Source organism: Poecilia mexicana, unplaced genomic scaffold (assembly GCF_051168715.1).
Source record: "Poecilia mexicana isolate PSO_F unplaced genomic scaffold, ASM5116871v1 scaffold_11, whole genome shotgun sequence".
NCBI classification, from domain to species: Eukaryota; Metazoa; Chordata; class Actinopteri; order Cyprinodontiformes; family Poeciliidae; genus Poecilia; species Poecilia mexicana.
The window spans coordinates 10,721,560-10,743,828 of NW_028263380.1; the positions used below are offsets into that span (position 1 = coordinate 10,721,560).

General features: G+C 41.8%; 2 protein-coding genes across 4 annotated transcripts in view; both read right to left on the minus strand.

Moving 5' to 3' along the window:
• Positions 1-3,731: 3,731 nt before the first annotated feature.
• asb4 (ankyrin repeat and SOCS box containing 4) lies at positions 3,732-6,324 on the minus strand. Of its 2 annotated transcripts, none has more exons than XM_014997404.2 (6): positions 5,992-6,324; positions 5,514-5,813; positions 5,186-5,428; positions 4,828-5,075; positions 4,516-4,629; positions 3,732-4,406 (listed from the first exon to the last, which is right to left on the minus strand). In XM_014997404.2, the coding sequence occupies exons 1-6, from the start codon at positions 6,302-6,304 to the stop codon at positions 4,218-4,220; spliced, it is 1,407 nt and encodes a 468-aa protein (XP_014852890.2). In that variant the 5' UTR covers positions 6,305-6,324; the 3' UTR covers positions 3,732-4,217. The 2 variants fall into 2 exon arrangements, with proteins under 2 accessions (XP_014852890.2, XP_087866300.1); XM_088010174.1 differs by having other exon boundaries at positions 5,186-5,473.
• A 1,162-nt stretch (positions 6,325-7,486) lies between these two features.
• Positions 7,487-22,269, minus strand: part of ppp1r9a (protein phosphatase 1, regulatory subunit 9A) — a 46,033-nt gene continuing 31,250 nt past the window's right edge. For both annotated transcript variants that reach the window (XM_014997395.2, XM_014997394.2), the window contains exons 8-18: positions 21,179-21,232; positions 20,322-20,551; positions 19,278-19,374; positions 18,179-18,317; positions 16,546-16,610; positions 15,849-15,939; positions 15,696-15,753; positions 15,263-15,311; positions 13,371-13,493; positions 12,690-12,872; positions 7,487-10,776 (exon numbers count right to left, since the gene is read on the minus strand). In XM_014997395.2, the coding sequence (XP_014852881.2) occupies positions 10,594-10,776; positions 12,690-12,872; positions 13,371-13,493; positions 15,263-15,311; positions 15,696-15,753; positions 15,849-15,939; positions 16,546-16,610; positions 18,179-18,317; positions 19,278-19,374; positions 20,322-20,551; positions 21,179-21,232 (1,272 nt within the window). In that variant the 3' untranslated portion in view covers positions 7,487-10,593. The remainder of the gene's footprint in view (positions 10,777-12,689; positions 12,873-13,370; positions 13,494-15,262; positions 15,312-15,695; positions 15,754-15,848; positions 15,940-16,545; positions 16,611-18,178; positions 18,318-19,277; positions 19,375-20,321; positions 20,552-21,178; positions 21,233-22,269) is intronic.

Here is a 22,269-nt window from a genome sequence, read left to right on the forward strand (position 1 = left end):
TCTAGAGAGCATTTTGTTTCAGATGAACAAACAGCTGCCATTTTAAAGATATAATAATAATAATGCAAGTTTGTGGTAAAATATATACATATATATATATATATACACATATACATACATATATATATATATAGGTGCCTTAACCAATATTTTGCTCCTGAAGTAAGACGGAGACAATATTTCAGTAAGAACAAAATCAGCATAGAGAAACTGTTTCTAACTTTCTGTATGCAAAAGACCAACATAAAGTAGTGCGGAGATTTTCACTTATATTTAGAGGCTTTGACTGGACCATGGAAATGCTTTGACTTGAGTCGGCCCGTTTCACCGCCGGCTGTATGTTCACTCTTTCAGAATGGTGATCCGCTCTCTCAAATCTGAAGCATTTCACAGTTTTCTTCCAAGGTTTCCTGTGTGCTTGTTCAGTCCCACGTTCTCTCTTTGCTGAAAACCCACACCATGATGCTGCCACCACCACATTTTTACAGCATGCAGATGGTTTGTTCATGGTTGCGTGCAGTGTTGGTTTTACTCAACACTTTTTGTTGTTGTTGCATAAAGGCCAAAAAATTCACACATAATCATCAAAGATGCACTTTGCAATTTCCACATTTTTAATTGCGAAAGAAATTATGAAAGCCATTTTTTTCTCCCACCCGTAATTATGTGCTACTTTGTGTTGATATAAAAAAATAAAACAAATGAAATACATGCAGGTTTTGAATGAACACGGGGTGGATTGTGGAACAACTTTAATGGTAGTGAATAGTTTTGCATTCTCCGCAGTAATTTGTAGATTCATATATTTTATTTTAGTTTCAATGACTTTTCAACTCCTAACTATTTTTTGGAAGCAAGTTGTTTATTGAAATAACACGTCTTAAAAGCTCAAAGGCCTTTGTTGAAATGTTTAATGATTCGTAATAGAAAACTACCCTTGTACCCTAATACACTGTGAACCATCACTTTGTTAACTTTAAACTGACGGGATCCCACACACACACACACACATACGTGCGCGCGCACACACTTTGTTGGCTCAACAACTAAAAGAGGAAAGCTATATTGATCTAACTGATAAGGCTTTACACACTGGGATATCATGTTACTGGTCCCAATCATCTCCCAGTCTGCCTACACTTTTACTATATTGGTCGTTTAATATTCAGTTTTTGCAAGAATGACTTAAAGGCCAAGTGTCGCCACAAAGCTCAGTGTGTTTTTCGACACAAAACGGACCAGTGACTGGTGTAAATAAATAAATAAAAAAAACAACCTCATGTTACCTCCCATTATGCCATTTTGTTAGATTTTTATTTTTGCGGCTTCCAAAATAGTTTTCAATCTTCAACTTTGCCGCCACCGGATATCACGCTAACGTGTAACCTCCGAAGGGTTTGCATGAAACTACAACTCTGTACAAATTCAGCAATAAAAGTGTGTCTGGTGTGTAAACAGCTCTGTCTGCCTCTGTAATGATTCTGCTAAACTGTTGTCTCCCTCCTCCTCCTTCTCTTCTCTCTTGTTTTTGGAAACTTTGGTCGGGTTGTCCGTCGCTGTAGCAGACACAGTCCAGTGGCTTTCGATGGCCGGCTGCCAGTAGGCGCTGGGAACACACTGTTCAGCTCTGTCGGACAGCTTCATTAGCGTGCCTGGCGATCCCGTGTTGTGGATGGATTCAGAAGTTTGAATACACACTCTGGATATGGATGCCGTCTTTTCTGGGCTTTTAATTGTGCATTTGAACAGTTCTTTATACAGTGTGAAAAGATGATACAATTTAAAAAACAAAAGAATTGCCTGTTTTTTGTATATCCACACACAAGGATACGAATAAAATGCACAAAGATTTTAGTCTACACAAACACTCCCTCTTAAGTCTGGTTAAAGGAAAGTTTCACTTTCACAATTTGACCAAATCAGTAATGGTGTACTTCATGTGAATTAGTTCAGAGGGGGACAGGCGGTGGTTTTGTGTATGGAACGGACCCAGAAAAATGAAGTAGACACCCCAATCGCGTCACCAACAGCTCGTTAATTGTTTTCAGACTTTAGGTAAGGACGATTCCAGATTCTAAGTGTGCATTTTGGATTTCAACACTGCTGAAGAATTTAGAAGAAGTCCTCCTCTTCATAATTCTGCTTTGCGCAATGCACCAGTTGTTCTGGCAGCAAAAAAAAAAAAAAACAATTCTAAACCCTCACCATGATGCTCCCACCACCGTGCTTGCCAGTTGCTACACTATTACACCTCAAAGCCTCAGTTTGACTCTTCAAAACACACTTCTCCACAAATAACTGTGTGTGAGTGTCTGTGTGGGCTTTTGTTTGTTTTTTTTCTTTCTGATCACCAATTGAAATCGTCGTACAATCTTCCTATCCTACTGACTGCAACCGAGTGACTCAATTTTCCGCTTATCGTGTTTTAGAAGGAGTGTCTGTGTGTGGCTGCCGGCTGGCAGTCATTGGTTTATTTTGAGTCTGACACTTTAGTCATGCAGTCAATGTTCTCTGATCTGGCACACACAGAGAACTACAAGAGACGTTTCTCTTGGATCTCTGCTTTGTTATGAGCTCAAAGACCACCAGGTTCTTTTCGGCAAATTCAACGTTCCATGATTTTTACGCCGTAAAAGTTTGGGCTACGCCGTTACAAGTTGCAGCTGATTCACAGACAGTAAGAGAGCATGCGAGTTCGTGACATGTCCGTATCGACTCTGTAGTGTGTTTGCTTAATAGGCCGAGACGTGTTTGCTCCTGATAGCAAAACCAAAAGAGCTGCGCTTCCATGTCCGCAAAGTTGGCAAAGTTTCCGCCCGTCTTGGTTCTTTTGATGCACAAACACATCAGCGCCAGGTTAGGGTTTAAAATAGAAGTCAGAGACTCGCCTATCATTAGGCGTGACCTATGATCGGGTGGAAGGTCCTCAGCAGTATAAACCTTGTTGGTGATAAACGACTTGTGTAAAGCAGTGTTTGGTTCATCCATGGAACAAGAAACACTTAAGCAAGTTAAAATATTAGGTGGTTAGAATAGTGATTTTTTGTTTTGTTTTTTGGTGACATAGATTTTTAGCAGGATAAAACTGGTTCAAACCTGTTTCACCTGTGCTGCATGCACAGAGGTGGGTTGACGAGAGTGGGTGAAGGCCACTGATTTTTTTTAAATTTTTTTAAGTAGGATATGGAGGAATGTAATACGGAGTTAAACCTTTTGTTTTTTTGTTTGAAACGAACGAACGCAGCTCACAAACGTCTCCCCTTCCCTCTCTGGTGCGCTTTAGCTCTGCTTCCTCAGAAACTTGACTACAGAAACCGGAAGAACAAAATCAGCGGTATTTCTGTTGTTTAACAACTGTAAACCAAACAAGAGATAAAAAAAACCAAAAATGTATTTACCCGTTTACGCCAAGTATGATGAATGGTGCTGTGGGCTCTTGGTCACGTAGAATTGTTGAGATTGCTTAGCTTTCTGCGTGTTGTCTGACGGGATCTATGGAAGTGGTTTCTTGATGTTACTGGTAAAGCAGTAACCAGCGCTGGGTGTTAATTAAACTAAACAAAGTGCAGTCAATCAAAGTTGGTCTTTTAACCAAGCCCAGAAATTCTATTTTCACATGGGACCCGACTGATTTGCTTTTTTTCTTTAATCAACAAAATCATCATTGTGTTTACTTGCCTTATCTTTATCTGACATTAAAATATGTGTAGGTGTGGAGAACTGAAACATGATTTGAAGAGGGAGGCTGAACAGATGAACTTTTTATTGGTGATAAAACTGAAAAAAAAACACACAAAAAAACAGGCCTGGGTCCCCGGCTGCATGCAGCCCGGTGGAAAAACAAACACTTATTGTGAAGTGATCAGTCAAGAGTGTTGTCTGCTGAAATAGGAATATCATGAGATTGAGAGAGGGCATCGGGACTAGCCAGTTGCTAGGTAGCACTGGATCCTTTTCAGCGTGTTGCAGCACTTTCAGCCTGAAGCCACACTGGTCAACACGGCTGAAAAACAAGTGTGGAAAAGAATAACTGGAAAATTATGAGTACAGGCAAAACTAAAACAGGCCCTTTAAAGCAGGGAGCTGAAAGAATCGAAGATTTCCTCATTGGTCGTTTCATCTGTAAATACAGACAGAAACATTACCTGATTTAAACCGTCTTCCACCAAAATCATTGTCCCAGCAACATAGTATAAATATTATAAAAAGTCTCTTCGTCAGTAAAGTATGCCCTCAGGTTCTAACAATAAATATTTCTTCATAGTCGATGGCAGAGGCAAATGATCAACTCCTCGCTGGCAAAACCCTCGCAGACCGGCTCTGATGGCACACCTGGTGAGATGAAGCAGGCTGCGCGGTGTGTTGGTGCAAACGGCAAACATCGAGTCATAGAAGTCTTTATGCCGCTGTCAAAACAAAGAAACCCAAAGTCAAAGCATCGTCTGTGACATTTTAACCAGGAGGCTGCGTATGTGGCTTCTCCAGCCTCAGTGAACCAAAGAAGGACGGGTCTACCTCATAGCAGTCATCGGGAATAGCTCCTCTCCACTTTCTTGTGGGTTTTAAATGTTCATAGGAGTTCACCAGAATTTCTACAACTTGGGGGTAGTCGTAGCAGGACTGCAGTACCTGTCAGAAACATCACCCATCATCCGTTGCCTTAAAATGCATTTTCACACATTGTCGTTCGAATTTCAACCCGTCTCTCTTTTTTGCGCACGGTTTGAAAAAACACATATTCCCTCCCTTCCACTTCGCTCCTTGTCGACATGAAATCATGAAACATAAAAAACAAAAGGGATGTGAGCACTGCACACTTTTTGGTACCTTGTGGAACTGCGGAGGATAGATCCGCGCCGCGTTATAGTTCAGCAGAAGCTGAAAGCAGACCTCAGGGATGGCCATAGGCCTGACTCCTGTCACTTTGAGGACGTATTGAATGGGAGCGCATCCGTTCATGTCCATGGCTCGAACATCCGCTCCGGCCTCCAGCAGCATCTGCATCAGGACGTGATCGCAGTTCCAGGCGGCCATGTGGAGAGCTGTTTTATTATCCCCTTCCTTCAGGTTGGGGTCTGCAACAGAAAGATAATGTTTTTAACAAGAAGAAGAGAGGAAGAACAAAAAAAGTTGTTGTTTTTTTTCCACACATTACAGCCTTGAAGTGGATCCAGAACCCCCTCACCCGCTTGGTGGTCCAGCAGAAGGCGACAAACGAAATGATGATCTTGGCTGTAGACTTGCTCCTTGGAGTCGAAAGCCCAAAAGGCCGCAGTCATTAGGGGGGTCTCCTGGAGAGCGTTGAGGGCGTTGACGGAGGCCCCGTGGGTCAAAAGCAATGCCACCAGTTCTGGAACCCCAAATCTGGCGGCTGTGTGCAAAGGCGTGTCCTCCTCGTTGTTGTGGCTGGCTGTGTTGACCTTTGCACCTTCGTAAGCAATGCTTATCAGTGAATCAACATTTTCATTGACTCCTAGGCCGATTCACACGCGCATGCATCCTCGCGGATCTACCTTTGAGGATGAGCTGCCTGGCACACTCCACGGACTCCCTGGTGATGCAGTAGTGAAGAGGAGTGTGACCGCTCAGCGACAGGCTGTTGACCTTTGCCCCGTAAGCCAAGAGCAAGGCCACGCATTCGCTGTTGGAGACCTCGCAGGCCACATGCAGGGGCGTTTTCCCGTTGGGCATGCGGTTGATGGCCGCACCTTTCTGGAGGAGGACCAGCGCCGTCTCCACGGCGTTGTACATCACACATACATGGATACCCATCGCCCAGGATTTCTCCAGCTTGTAGCCTGGCAACCAGTATCCTGGGGAAATAAAATCAGCAGAGCTTTTCTGAGTTATTAAAAAAGCTCATTTAAGGTTTTAATTGCTATATTTACTTCAGTGATTTAATGTTTGTGGGCGTTTAACACCACCTGGTGGTTAAACTAATACATTGCTCTCATTATGGAGGGAAATTAGGAAAATTTAATTTTTACTTACCCTGTTTATAAGAGGCCAAGACCATGCTGGGATCTTCCACCTCCAGCACTGTGTCAATGTCAAGTTTGCCAGAGTTCAGAATCTGCAGGACTTCCTCAGCATTGTTTTCCTGCAGGGCCTTCAGGAACTTCTCCTTTAGCTGTTTGACTGCCAGCTGTCTGGGGCTCAATTCCTCCATGTAATCGTGCAGAAAGCCACTCTGTCCTCCCAAATCGACAGGGTCAGAACTTATTATTGTCCACAAAGCATGTATGAGGTTGGAAATGATCATGCAAACAGTAGCAATAAGGGAATCAAGAAGCATGTCAACCATTAGAACCTATAGCCATGGGAATTGTTTGGGGAAGGAGGACGGAAATGAAGTCGAAGGAGATGGGAAGCGAGCGGCGGCAGCAGCGTGTCGTCACGAGGGAGAAAATAGTGACTCCTGAAGTGAGACATAAATAGAAAGCGCAGAGGTCGGTGCCCGCTGCTCACCATAGAACAGCTGTTCGGCTGAGATGTCTGTCATTCAGTGGAAGGTCACATGGTATAAATAACCGCCTTTCTGAGTATGTTAGGCCCTCTGGGGAACTTTGATGATTCGTTTTACTTTAACCAGATTATTTTCTGGGGAGATATGAAGTATTTTACTGATATATCAGGAATTAAAAGGCATCAAACTTGCACATCAATAATTTAGCAAGGAAAACTCAGCATTTTATTTCTATCTGAAACCCATGCAGCACCCTCTGGCTAAAGATTTGGAAATGTCTTGAAAACAATTTTTTTATTTTATTTTCTCACACTGTATAACAATGTGTTTTGAGTACATTTATTCAATCAAAAGAAAATTTTCACGGAAGAAAAAAAAAACAGCAGAAGGCGACAGTTATTTGCACCCCCAACAATTCCTGCAAAAAAGTAGCTCCTGTTGCTGTTTATTATACCTTATTTCCTTTTTAAATTGATCAGTGTCCAGAAGCCTTTACCAAATGATCTATGATTTCCTGTTCTGTTAGGATATTAATATAATGTGACACAGAAAGCTAATGTTCAAATTGTGAAAGATGACGGAACACACACACGGATAATACGTCACAAAATCAGCCTCAAGAAAATGACTACTTTCCTAAAACTTCCCACGTCTGCAGTAAGAAAAATTGGTAAAGGATGTTTAAAAAAAAAAAGGTAGTGCTGTGAAATAAGGAGCTCCATGCTCCGTTTATCGGAGCTCTGGTAAACAAAACGTATCCAGAGCTCCCTGTTAGAGCACTGCTGTAATATCTTCGCGACATCCAGTAATATTTTATACATCTCTGTTTGTGACATGTATTTTCTGCCCTGCCCAAATGTAAATGTGCAGACGGGTTTTTTTTGTTGTTGCTTTGTTTTTAAATTGCAACATGTAAAAAACTGATGTTTAACAAGTAGGTTATTTATGATTGATAAAACTGTTTATGTCAAAATAAAATCAAAATATCTAAACAGGAACAAAGAAATAACCAAGGCAAACTGTGGACAATGACTGCACATTTTATTTAGCGTGACAGACAGGTTGCTGCCCTTTCAAACTCTGCTGAATGCAAAAAAAAAAAAAGAGAGAAAGACAAAAGAGGAGTAGGGCAGCTTCGTAAGGGTAAAAGCACGACTTAATGTCGGTGACAAAGCTCTTTCACTCTCAATGCACATAAAAAGACAAACACTTCCAGATCGATGTACTTGAGCCACCTGCGTTTCTTTGGCCTGCCAGGAGTACCAGGGTCCCATCCACAATTGGGATGAGTAAGCCCTGGCAAGCTCAATCAGACACGTAGAAAAGATGCACCGCGGAGTCCCGCCGGTGGCTCGGGGTCTCCTCCAGCTCCTGACGAACTGCGCAAACACACTGACGCAATATAAAACAAGGCTTCTGCAGGATCCTTACACCATATTGCTTTTAGTGTTTAACTGTACATACAAAAAAAAAAGAAAAAAAAAAAGAGAGAGAGAGTCAAAAGAGTCCAGGTTGCTGTATATTCACAGAGGGTTACAAAATATTTCGTAGGAGTTATTCGCTAGAGGAGCAGCATTGTGGTTGCGAGAGAGGAAAACCACAACGGGAATTACTACCGAGTGTCCTTCTCTCTTTGGATGAACTTCTCATTTTCCGTTTGAGTTTTAATGGGAGGATTCAGACATGATTTAGGAAAAAGGGTAGTAGAGTCGTACAATTCTGGATAAATCATTATTAGCTGTTAATAAAACTCTTTATATTTATAAGTTAAGAAAACAACAGATATATACTTAGTAAAATATATGAATAGATAAATAATAGTGACTGGTGATGCTGCGACAATGCCTGTTCCTAACCTGTTAGCAGCAAGTCAATAAGGCTTCTCGAACAGAACGGGCTCACTCCAATCATGTGGCGCAAATCCTACAAAATGTTCCCTTGGAAACAAGAAACGTACCTTTCATAATCTTAAATAACATTTTAAATAACTTCAAGCATCCTGACATGTACTGGATATGGTCTCAGCTGGATCAGATACAGAATCGGATAAGACATTGGTGATAGAGATGCACCGAGAGATCGGCTAGTGACCAGAATCAGAGCTTGATTGGTCACAAGGGATTTCCGACCAACTCAAAAATCTGATCTTTTTTCCAATCAGGGAATTCACGATATCTTGTGTTACCTTGTTACCAGGTTGTGATAACAGCAACATACTTGTAGGATCGTTTTAAGACCATTACACAGTAAGTCAGCTTAACATACTTACCTATAACCTTATATTTAATTTATTGGGGGTGGGGCTAAATTAAAAAGAACTTTAGCAACTAAAGTTGATGTTTTTAGCACTGACATGTAGCTACGGTCCTTAAACGGCAATAATTGACTTACTGTTAGTTTCAAACTCAGTGGTGAGTTTTAGTCAACCACTGAAATAAGCCAAATCCAGCTAAATGTGGATTATTTTTAGATCCTGCAGAAATCTGTTTTTTTTCTACACCATGTCCTGCTGTAGAAACAAATTTGTAGAATTTGTTCATGCTGCAAGAGAGTGTGAGAGAGCAAAACTTCCAGCATGTAACAGGAAGGGTAAATGTACTGCAAAGCTGCTTTATGATATCCATTTGAGCTTTCACTCTCTGTTACTGAATATTCTGAATTTGGAGATGTTTTGTTTGTGTGTGTGTGTGTGTGTGTGTGTGCGTGCGTGTGTGTGTGTGTGTGTGTGTGTGTGTGTGTAAATCTCACAGTTAAGGTTAAAGTCTGCTATTTTTGTAGTATGAAACATGCTAGCTGTGCAAATCCTGACGCTAACAATGGCTTAAAACGTGACCTTTGTAACCATTTTCTTTCCGTTTTAAAATAACAGAACAGCCCTTATGGTGACTAACATTATCAAAGTGTTATCAAACTTTTGAAAATGCACGTCACGTTTTCAGATTTGAACACAGCTAAATTTGGCGTTGATTGATCAAGCCTTAGAAAAACGGGACATCTGAAATTGGCCCAACAAGTCTAATCGGTACATCTCTACTCAACGTGGATTTCCAGTGTAACATTACAGCGTCAGGCATGACATTTGCATGTGAGTCATCGAAAAGAACAACAAGAAAGAATATAAGAGAATTAGCTTAGCGTTTTCTTTTCGACACGCACACAGAAGCAGGTAGAGCTCAGGAAGTATTCGACTACTCTAGCATGTCTAAAGGCAGCAGCGGGGTTTAACTTTATTACCGACTTACAAAAGGAGGTCAAAAGCAGGTTATTAGTGGAGTCGGAGCAACATTATGCATATGAGCAGGAAGTTTTCAGTAAATGAGCTTCTTGAGGATTAGGTTAGGTTTACAAATTCACTGCTTGCACAGTACCTGAAAATCACTTACAAACCCAGTCCGGCGAATACAGTACGTCTTTTATCAGTCGAGCTGCTTTTTGATGTATATAATGTCAACATTTTCAGTGTTTGCACTTCCAGTGTTCTCCAGCAGATCTTCTTCTCTCCCTGTTCTGCTTTCTTGGGTGGAGGAAATAAGCGTCATGGACACCACCCAGTGGCGGGAGGTGAGGGATGGCCTTTTAAAATCTACCTCGCAGACAATTGACCTGCTTCACAAAAAAACAGTAGATTCTGCTCATTTAGGTTTTCACAAGTCTATTAAAATGTTAAAATGGCACGTCAGACATATCCGTATTTTGTATTTATCGCTGTACATGAACACGTGTTTTTGTCTGTGATGATATGGGAGGAGGATGAGATGAGATGAACTTCATCACAGATCGACTCTGCATATGAATAAATAAAATCCAATTTACAGCTATAAACAGCAAAAATAAATAGAACTTAGCAACTCGTCAAAAAGGGTAAAATTACAGGATGGACGGGGGGAAGAAAACTGGGAAAATGACGGGCAGGATTCCACCAACCAAAAGCTAGTTTTAGTTTTGGTATGCCAGGGGGAATAGGTCACTCAGCCCCTTTCTGACGGCCAGCTGTGGAGCTCCAGCTTCGAGAACTACAGAGCAGGCGTCCCCCGCTGGGTTTCTACGAGGGACCTGCTGACCTTCTGCTCCGCGAGATGCTACTCCGTGTGGCGCTACAGTACGACAACAAGGAGGTCGGGTTCTTTTCACTCTGTGGAGCTTTCTTTGCACGCGTCCTTCTGCTGCTGCTCCAGCTCCTTCTTCCGTATCTTCTCGCGTTGTTTCTCCACTTTCTCCTGGTTGCGCCGGGCCTTCTCCATCAGAACTTTGAGGTCTTTGATCTTTTTCTTGATCAGGGCGCGGTCCTGGGAAGAAGTCACACCAAGAGTCTGAAAAAAACAACAAAAAACAACAAAAAAAACATTGTTTTATTTTGTCTTAGCCTGAGATTGTCAGTTATTTTAGTACAGCTTAATCAAAACATTTTTTTTATTATTCTGTTTGTGGAGAAATCCTGTTTTTACAAGTACTGAGAAGCTTCCAAACACCCAACATGGGTATAAATATATTGCCTACCATAAACTAGTCGTTAGAGCACAGCCATCGAAAGAAATGTGGCATCAATAAAGTTTGGGCAGAACTCTGTTACTGCTCTGGAGAGAATTAGTAGAGCTTATTTAAACTGGTTGGTTTCCAGGCATTTATGGGTGGTTTATAAATTTTTATTTGTGTTAATTCTGGGGCTTTGGAGAGATTGTTCCAGAAACTTTTTAGCATTGCTCAATTAAAAAAAAAAAAGGTTATGTTGGGAAAAAAAAAAAAAAAAAATCTGTACAATTTTACACTATTGCATCGTGTTAGCCATCACTGTCAGATGGAGGAAAATTGGTTTAATATTGTTAGAAACTGGAAGACGAGTGCTAGTGTCCCGAGCTAAGCGAGTTTTTCGTCGCCACAGACCGCAAGGTGCCAACCGACAAAAAAAAAAAAACACCTTCTGCTCTAAAACAGAAACCATCTGGCTTGACTAAAATTTGCGGCTGCTTATGTAGACAAACCAAATGCCTTCCGGGAAAAAAAAAAAAAAAAAAAAACATTTTATGGTCAAATGAGACCATAAAACACGGAGATATTTTGCTGCAGTGGCTAGAAGCAGTTTGAATGAGTCGTGTCGAGGCACTGTGTTAATTGTCAAGCATGGTAGTGGCAGCATCATGCTGTGTGACAGCACAAATGTTTGTGATTCCACAGAAGGTGTGATTAATGTGTCTTAAAATGGGGGGGAGGGAGAGAGGAGCTTAACTACTGAGAGAGAGGTGGAGATGATAAAAGGGAACAAAAGAGCTAATTACAGGTGAGCGGATGCAGCTGGGGAAGGGGGAACATTAGGGGAAAACCTGAAACTAATATGAGCAGTAGACAAAAAGACAGGCCATTCTAGGGAAATAAATCCAAAGCATTAACAATAAGAATACATTAACGAACACAAGGAATAAACTATGGCTGCACAGTGGCGCAGTTGGTAGAGCTGTTGCCTTGCAGCAAGAAGGTTCTGAGTTTGATTCCCAGCCCCGGTCTTTCTGCATGGAGTTTGCATGTTCTCCCTGTGCATGCGTGGATTTTCTCCGGGTACTCCAGTTTCCTCCCACAGTCCAAAACCATGTCAGGTTAATTGGCCTCTCCAAATTGCCACTATGAATGAGTGTGTGTGCATGGTTGTGTGTCTCAGTGTTGCCCTGCGACAGACTGGCGACCTGTCCAGGGTGAACCCTGCCTCTCGCCCGGAACGTTAGCTGGAGGCACCAGCAACCCTCCCGACCCCACTGTGGGACAAGGGTGTAAAGAGGATGGATGAAGAGAGGAATAAACTACATGACAAAAAAAAAGAAGTACGGAAATAATGAAATGATCAAAACAGAAATGAAACTGAAATTTCAGATATCTACAAATATGACACAGATTCTCCAAATTCTTCAATTTGAATTAAAATCAGAAGTTATTATTTGAACACACTCCAACATTTTTCTCCAACAGACCAATGAGGCCAAACATATATTATAGATAGTTTAGGGACGATTATCAATTCCTCCAAGCACAGTGGTCAAATATCCAGAAATGTGCCAAAGGTTTATCAATGGATACAATATGGTTTCCATTGATAAACAATATGGTACATATTGACCAAAATATTTGTCAGGCTTTGTGTGTATCATGTTGACTTTTGTCTCTATTAGACAAATTTACAATAAATACACCAAACCTGGCCTAAAAACTTTCTTTTAGGCCAGAAACACAAAGTCACCTTGAGTTCAGCACTGTCCAGCTGCAGCAGCTGCTCCCCGTCTACGTTTTTGGCAGTGAATTCTGGGATATGGTGTTCTAAATTGAGGCCTGCGAGCCAGCGCACCACTTGCTGCGAGGTCCAGTCCGTGATGCTGCGGCTCTGCCAGTGGTGCTGCTTCAAAGACTGCGCTTCATCTAAAATCTAACATTTGACACGACACAGAAGCACATTAGACGCAAAAAAAAAAAAAAGATAATTGAACCAAAATGGGATGACAAATGAGTCCAGATGAAATAAGCAGCAGTTAAATTAACAGTGAACTGACTGATTAATTGTTGTCATGCTCTGCGAAACGATGGATTTTTCAAATATAAGATCTCTTTAAAGTGGAAATCTGTCAGAAACGGATGATAGCAAAACACAAAACGCAACACTCACAGACAAAAAAAAAAAAAGTAGTTCAAGCACAATATGGACACAAAACTCGCATGAGCTCTACAGGCCGGCAGCTTTAGTCTCACCTCATCATCTATCATATCCAGACTCTGAACATCGCAGCAGCAGAAAAAAAAAAAGACGACTCGTATCGTTAGCAGAGCAGAAATGAGTTAGCTTAAACTGCAAAAGCAGAAGAATATCTAACACACACACACACGCACGCACACGCACGTTTTCTTAAGTGTATTTTTTTTTTTTTACCTCATCCGAGGACAACACTGGGGTGTGTGAGACCCCCGACACCCTGGTGGCGCTGAGCAGACCACTGATCTCCACCGAGCTGCTGCTGCTGCTGGCGCTCAGGTCGTCGCCCGCGGTCGGTGCCTGTATAGTCAGAATTGCACTTAGTGAGTTTTGCAATGGGAGCCATCTGGCTCTGAGACAGAATTTAACTGATTAACTGGAGCACTTTCGCTTTACTGATGGTTCGGCGCGGCGCTATTGATGTAAAGTAACTCGATGAAGCAATAGTGAGCGGGTAGTCGAATCAAGGGTGAGCGGCTGGGTGTATTTCTTAAGTAAAGAGAGGAAACGAGGAGTGAGTAAATCAGTGCAACGACTGCATATCAGGCGACATGCAGTCGTCTTCTGATGAAAAGTGTCTGAAAGTACAAATAAATTCAGATGCTAAATCACAACTCAAATTGTAAATGGGATTAGATTGGATTAAGCTTGATTGCTACAGGTGTCGCTACAGTGCTCTGCTAAAACACTCGCGTCCCATTGAACCTTTGAACAGTTTGTCACATCACAATCGCAAATAAACCACAGAGTGTATTTTATTTTGTTTTACAGGCCATCACAAAATACGGCGTCATTGCAGAGGAGAAGAAAAGTAACTGTTGTTTGTTTATGCTTCCAAACATCCTATTTCATTTTGGTTAAATAGTTTATTTAATGTAGGGATTTTTATCCTTATGCATTACAAATACAAGCTGATGGCTGCGAGAGGCTGGAAAGGAGACGAGGTTTGCCTTCCCGCAGAAAAACGATCACGACAGAACGGCCCGGTCAAAGTCTAGACCTAAATCCAGCTGAAAGTGTGTGGCAAGACTGTTCACAGACTTTCTTCATCCCACCTGACTCAACTTGAACTTTTCTTTTTTTTTTTTAAAGAACTGACAGAACAATCGGTCTCTAGAGATGCAAAGCTGACAGAGACATGCCTCAAAAAGTGTATGTGTAACACACACACACACAAAATAAATGTGAACCAGTTCGTCTTTTCATTCCAGTTCCTAGTTTGGCATTACTTTGTGCACATCTATTACACACAATTCATTTAAAATATATTGAGTCTGTAAACTGAAATGGTTTCATTCAACCCTGGGATTGACATTACTCCTGAACTGAGAGCAGATGTCAAAGTCTGTCTTGATCAAATGCAATAAAAGATTTTGTCTTCAGCAGCTTAGAAGGATTATTTGAGCTTCGGCAGTGTTTGAGCTAAAAGTCAGACTAATCTCCCGGGTTAAGACTCTCAGCTCTGTAAGTCAAATCTTCCCCAAAAGCTTCTCATATGCACATAAGTTCTGCTTTGATTTATCTTCTGATTTACAGATGAGCTCGTCCTCAAAGAGAGAGAGAGAGAGAAAAGGAGAGAGGTTGTTCAGGATCAAAAACGTAATCTCCTTCATTAATATTATGTTATTCACGTCCGATAGAAACCATTTTGTTGCAAAGTCCCACATGCAAAAACAAATATCATGAGCAAAATCAAAGGGTTAACAACTGATTCCGTTAGCAGATAATGATTCGTTTAAGGTTATGAAATGATTTGTCTCTGATTTACCCCACAGAGAAACATCTTATAGGAACATAAATAAATCATGATGCTATACAATAACTCGTAATATGAGTAGGAGAAGAACTGGGGCCATGTTAGTGAGCTCTGTTCATTAGTGCAAAAATAAAATGAATTTTCTATTTTTCAGAGCTGCTGTAATTTTGGCTTAGGTAGTTTTGGAAAAGCTAAAGAAGCCTCTTTTTCTTAAACTTGTATCACAAATAAAAATAGTTTTTCCAATGTCCTCTTTGCACGGCTGGCTGAAAGCGATTGGTCATTTCCGTAGCACAGAGGAAAGCTCGTTTACCTTATCCTTCGGTTTCTGCACACCGCCATCTGCTGGCGGTTCTGTGGAACTGGAAGAGAAACAAGGCGATAACATTAGATGGATTTACAGAAATAATAAACAGCTGACGAGACGAGATCGTCAGAACTTCGTTTATGTGCGATTCCTCTATCATATCAGCAAAGTTTGGCAATATTCATGTCACAATGCAAATGATCTCAGTTGCCCTATGTGTTCATCATCAGTGTTCATGACGTTTCAGGTCTCTGCTGGTGATCAACACATCTCCTCGGTCGACGTTTTCTCCCCAACTATCTCCTGAGCCAGATTTTCCATCTGCTCTCTTTGCTCGCTTTGACTCTCCTAAAAATACTAACCTTATTTAATCTTTTGTTTTCTGTAATAATAAAGGGTAACAGGAAAATAATGAAGCAGTCTTATCGTTTGTTTTTACCCAGGGTCCGGAGCTTGTCTGTGTTCGTCCAGGCTCAACTTTCCAACTGACTGAGAACCTGCAAAAAAAAAAAAGTATATTGAAATGAGAAAAATTCAAACATTGGGACACGGAAAAGAAGCATGCCAGTGGATGTACAGCAGATGTACCGACCATGTTGTGTTTTCCTGGGGGAACCGTCTTTTGAATCGCCGCGAACCAATCCAAAGCAACTGCGCGCTGGACTACCACGTGCCACAGAAATCTGAAGACACACCAATAAAGACGGAAGTAGGTCACTTAGGAATAATGAAATAAGGCTAAATGGAGAAAATAGTGATGGTTGGTTCAAAAAACTCATGTAGAAAGAAAAGTGTAAACATGCACCATCTGATCCAAACAACTAGGGCTGCACACTAATCTGACAGAAGTCTCTTGACATACTTTCCCCGCCTCCATGTCCAATTTCTTGTCCTTTTTTTTCTCTTTATGTAGGCGCCTTTGCTTCTGTGTTCCTGCCAGTTTTCATCTCCACTTGTTCCCCTAATCTGGACTCCTTCCTGCTCTAGCTGAGCTAAGTGACAGCTTTAGCCACACGAGAGGCCAGCATCCAGAAAAAAAAAAAACCTCACTGCCGATGTTATTATCCCGCTGGGCAGGACAGTAAGCTGTGACAGCATCACACACTTCATTAAAACAGCAAATTCACACACAAAAATTATTCTAATACAAGAACAAAGTGGAATGGACAGAGGCTAACGGCTAACACGACGGACACAGACGGTCATTCGGTGGATCGTCTCACTAGGTGCCGCTGGATTAAAAACTCTTGCGACGATGAGGACAAATGGCAGCGTTTGCTTATACAAACCTGTCCTTCTTGGAAACTGACGCCGTCTCCTGTGCAGCCTGTCTGAGAGGATCCTTCGTCGACTTCTAGAGTAACAACGAAAATAGAAAACAGAGTAAAAACAGTGATTTCTTCATGAAAAGCTTCTGTCCTGTTCTGTTCTGAAGCGGAAAAGTTATTAAAGAACACGTCAATTTAGTTGAACTACAAAACCTTCATTGGAACTATTAAAGTTTCAAATTATTCTTTAGTCTACCAATCCCCTAAGTGCTACAGCACACGTGCCGACAGAGGCCGTCTTTTTCTTTTTGTCCACATTTCGGCTCTGTCCGTCAACCCTCCTCTGTTTTAACGCTGCGTGGGTCGTATCGGCTCAGACCCGATCACTCTTAACACCATCAGACGTGGCGCTTCTTAGAGCCGACTCTGTTATGACAGATGTAACCACTGAGACAAAGCCAGCGGAGCTTAAAAAGACTCGAGGAGAACAAAGTCGGACAGATATGCTTGAACGTGGATTACACCATTGTTTTGGCTTGTGGGGAGTTTTAAAGAGAGATTCGGGTCAGGGGGTTGGACGCATGTTCGCGTTCGGTGGAAGGCCGACACCAAGTGCCCGCCGTGCGCCGTCTGAGTGCCGAAGGCGGATATCTGGTCTGCTAAGACGCGCAAAGTCGAGTTGCTGCACTGGAGTTACAGGGGATAAAATTCACTTCCCATTTCACTGAGAAACAACTAACTGAGTGACATCACAGATAATCTGTCTTGCCTATATTTTAAATCTACAGTCACAAAATGTGTTGTTGTCACAACAAAATATGCTTCTACGAGGTTTAAGAGGATTTTAGTTCAGCAAAATATCTTTTTCTTTTACCAACTGTTTTTTTATGTAATGTTAATTTTTTTGGAGTGGGACTTTTTCATTGACTTATCCGTGGAGAAATGCGTCTCATTCTGCTAAAAACAAACTTCTCGGTTTAACGTAAAGAATTTTAAGTCTTCCTTTGCCAGGAGTATGAATTAGTTTGTGCGAAAGGTGGAAAGTGTTAGACAATAGTAATCCTTTTATATATGTATATTTTTTTTTTTTTACATTACACAAACCTGGTGTTCAGACAGGCTTATATACTGAACAGAATTACATCAAAATAGAGAATTAAACACGTCAAACAAATGCTTTAGCTAACATGAAAACATAATAAGTTGGGGTAAAAAAAAAGAAGGTTTACTGAACCCTGTAGCTGAATTTGTCAGATCAAACACACAGACACATCCTAACAAACAATTGATAAAACTATGCATGTCCTGGATGACTCGTCAGAAATTAAATATCTTTTTTTTAGCTAGCTAAACTCACACTGAAGCTGCATTTTAAGGATGCAGGAACTTAAAAGTTATTTTAGATATCCCTGTCCAAAATCCTCCAGGACTACTGACAAAAACCGCAAAGAAAGTCTTGCTCCTTCACAGCAGAACGCTGTTCTGAGAACCCTGGAGTAGCTTGAAATGCTAAGTGCAACAAGAGTAGCATGCTACTCCTGTCTTTGAGTGCACAACGTTGAAATGCCTACGTTGGGCACTCAAAGACAGAAGTGGCACGCAGAGGGGGGGAAGCAGTAAAATGTAGTGGGAACCAGTGCCCTCCCATAAAGACCTCTAGGTTGAGCTGCAGCTCCGCTCGGGCTGTGCTGCTGAGCGCTGAGCCTCTCAGAGCTGTTGCTGTTGTTGTTGTTGTTGACCTGGATGCCATTCTGCTTCATCAGCTGCATTAACTCGGACTCCAATGCTGCAATCTGTGGGAGAGAGGCACCGATCAATGTTAATGATCTTCGGGCATTTACCCGTCAAAACAGCGTCCTCAGAGCTCCGAAATAAACGTTGCTCGGGCTTTTACTGGTTTGAAATCGGTTGCAGATTTCGCGCTTTATCTTGAATTCATTTTTCTTCCAGATTTCCACGTTGCAAGACCTGCAGTTCACCTGTTCCCCTTCTATTTTTAGTCAGATTTACAAGAACTCATTACAAAGATCACTCTGGATATATCTCTGACATCTCTGTAAAAAAAAAAAAAAATACAGGAAGGGAGGATGAACAGACAGAGAAAATAGAAGAAAAAAACAGACAAACGGACAAAACAAACAGAAAAAAATGGTTTTATGGACGGACCTACAGACATGAATGGATGGAGTGAACTTTTAAAAAATGTGTGAGTAAATGAGTCTGGAAAAGCAAAGATTTTTCCACACTCAAAACGTGAAAATAATTTAAATAAATTCCAGACTTTTTTCTTTTTTTTTTTGTCCCCAGACTGCTTAGAAACACTGAACAGATTAACAGTTTTTGTTCTCGGCCTAATCCTCAATATTCATTATTTACAATGCGCCGCAGCAGGACAGTAGGGACGTGGATTCAGTGTGCAGAGTAATGACAGGGGGCATTCGGGGTGACTGTCCATTCAGCCATGGAGAAAATAAAAGAGAGAGAAAACAAGGGCAGGAAAAGAGGAAACAACACGCACATAATGGGAATAGCTGGAGTGGTTATGTATTTATTATTGTGATATCATCACATTCTAATCAGACATATTGATACAGAACCTTCCATCAGTTTCACACGAAATGTTTTTAACAGCAGCACAGTAACGAGACTCATCGCTTGCTAATTACTTATGCACACAAACTTCCATGCCGTACAACTTTGTTCTATCGAAATGAAGACGTTTTCTTCGACAGAGATGAAGACAGTCCCATTACCCTGACTTGCAGTCCCTGGATCTCAGCCAGGTGAGCTTTCTCAGCCTCCTCCAGCCGCCTCCTCTCCGCATCCTCCTTCTGGATGAACTCCACCTCTCTGGAAGTACAAGAAACAAACGGGCAGAGCACCCGGTAGCTGTGAAAACAGGCGCCGTTTTTTATTTTTTTTGTTGTTATTTTACACAAGTTATGCTTTCACGGCACCAAGCAACACAGCAAGGTATTTTACAATCGCACACAACAAACAAACGAGGTGCGCCTCTTGAAGGAACGAACTGCGTCTTTCTCCCCCCTCTTGTTTGCTTTGCCGTTGCTCTGACAACTCTGCGCCTCCGCTGTGCAGCGCTTTCTTCCGCCACAGACGAGCATGGAAGGTTTTGTTTCATCAATTTGCTTCCATTTGGCCTGCAGGGGCCCGAGCCAATTAGAGTCCATCAGAGTGGCTCTGAGCAGTAGAGGTTCTGATGGGGCTGACCGAAAGAATTATGGAGCAGAAGCGCAGGAAGGTCTGAGTGCACTAGACTGCGAGCCCCGGTTCGTACAGCAGAAACGGGATGCGACTAGGAATTTGCTGTGCAGCTTTAAAAGTCTGGAGGTACTCATTTTAAACTTACTGTGTACTTAGATTTAGACGCATCTTTCCATTTCTGGATTCTTCACATTTCCCATTTCAAAAACCGGCATGTTTTCAGACTCCAATTTCAATTTTCCGATAACCGAGCACAAAATAACGTCCTTGGAAACGCTTGACCGTTGAGTCAGGACTTAATTTCTCTTTGCTCCACAAAACATCAATTAATGCAACGCTTTTAGCACTTCGTGGCATCTGAGCTCACCGAGACCAGTCGCATTTCAAAATTCATCGAAGGTTAAGCTTCCTAAAAGACAACAGACGAGTAAGGCGACGTCGGAAATCTGCGCCTTTCGACTGTTTTAAAGGGATGAAACGACGTCCCATTAAGCTAATTTTGTTTCTTTCCATAATGTAAACACTTCAAAAGATTTCAATACTTTAACAGTTTCCTCCGGCGCTCGCTCACTCACTTCTGCTGGAAATCCTTAATGAGTTTCTTAGCCTTGTTGTATTTCTTCTCCAGAGCCTGGTACTGAGCCTGGGCCTCCTTCAGATGCTCGTTCACGGTGTGGCAGAGCGTCTGCGCCTCGATCCAGTAGCTCTCCAGCTTCAGCATCCTCTCCTTGTTCTCCTCAATGCTGGCCTTCAGCTGGCTCTTCTCCTTCTCCCAGCGCTGCTTCTCCTTCTCAACGGACGCCAACTGTTGGCGGGCAAACAAGGCAATACTTACATTATTTACTCAAAACAGTCTCCCTGCCACAGTAAAGACAGATGTGTTTAAGTGGAGAAAGCAGCTAAAAGGGGAAAACCTATGAAAATGATGGAAAATGCCATTCAAAACCCGCAGAATGTTACGAGAGGCGACACCAACGAGACAAAGTTGGAAGAAAATCTGACCCGAAAGCTCGAATAGCACCACTTTACTTTTAATGGTAAAAATGGAGCATCATTACATTTTAATAGGCTTTTCAGGCACCACTTTATCCGATCACTTCAGCTGCCAACTCATTAATTTAAGAATTACTGAAATCAATTTGCATACATGCATGGGCTGAAGCCTTCGGACGAGCAGCAAGAGCAGAAATAAACGCCTCAGCATTTAGGGAGAGAATGAGAATCCCAAATAACTGTGTTGTGTTTCCACAGTTTTGCTAAAGGGAGCAACAAATAAAAGAGATAATGCACAAAAAACAAAGTGTGGAATGAGAAAGACCTGCACAGTAAACTGCATTTGTGTGTTTCTCACACATCTAAAAAAAAAAAAAAAAAACTTTGACAAACCTCAGCGTCTTACTCCACAAAACCCACAGACGTTTCGGTCTCTCACCTTGGTTTTGAGCTTCTGGATCTCGGCCTCTGTCACCGTGTGCTTGATCTGGAGCTGCAGAGAGTCCAAGCAGGGCAAAAGTGAGAAACATCAGAGAGGAGAGAGATGGCGGTCAGATATTCAAATGCATGGCTGCGCAGGCTCTCTGCTGTCGATCTGGTTTGAGTGGCAGAGGCGGCCGACCCTGTCCTCCCAGCTCTCACTTTGACGTTTCCTCCCAGAGGAAAGAACAGGGAAAAAAAAAAAAAGCTATTGGGGAGATGTTAAAATATAAATGTTTAACACAATGGATGGATGAGTTGCATAGGGAGTAACGATGGTGCATTTGTAAATCTCGGTGTAAAGTATGGGGCTGCAATAAAAACGTTGCATTTTAAAGCTCAACAGAAAAAAACAAGGTTAAAGTAATTACCAATGCACTGCAGGAGTTGGGCAAATATACAGTAAAGGGAGGCAAAAGAACAAGCGAAAAAACCCTGAGAGCAGGTTTTTATTTTATTTCCTCTCGGTCTCCTCAGCCGGCGCCCGCTGTGCGGCTGAAGCCATTTGTTAAACGTGTTATATAACCACCGTGGAACTTCACAAAGGGGGAAAATGTGCCACAGCAGTGCAGTGATCAATCAATATTACTCAGTAGCCGAAAGAGTGCGACCGCGCTACCTGACGACAAATTAATGTTCCGTTTTATCGCCGTACTTTTCTCCGTTGAGCTTAAATTTCAGAGGTAGCGCCAAAGACTTGGCCAGAGTGTCTTTGGATCTCAGATAGGAAGCTTGCCGAGGAGCAACGTCGTTCTTTTCCTGGGAGATCATTAGTAGCGATCACCGTGTTCGCACCTGTAATCACTCACGAACCACTTGGGAATTTGAGGAGGTAAGCGGATCGCCTCTTTTGGCAAGAGCAGCAACACTGCCAAGTGAAAAAAAAAAAAAAAAAAAAAAAAAAAAGAGATGCTGGATAACATTGTGTTATTAACTTTTGTTGCTTGATTTAATTTAATCTACTGATAACTTTGGCTTAACATTTCTTCCCCAAAGCAATAACAAGAATTAAAATGAACTGTTTCCCATCACTCCTTCAAACTGCCTTCA

Coding starts and splice junctions, on each gene's coding strand:
- asb4 (XM_088010174.1), bottom strand. CDS start 6,304: ATGGTTGACATGCTTCTTGATTCCCTTATTGCTACTGTTTGCATGATC. Junction 5,814..5,991: donor CTTGGCCTCTTATAAACAGG/GTAAGTAAAAAT, acceptor TTATTTCCCCAG/GATACTGGTTGCCAGGCTAC. Junction 4,407..4,515: donor TTCCCGATGACTGCTATGAG/GTAGACCCGTCC, acceptor TTGTTTTGACAG/CGGCATAAAGACTTCTATGA.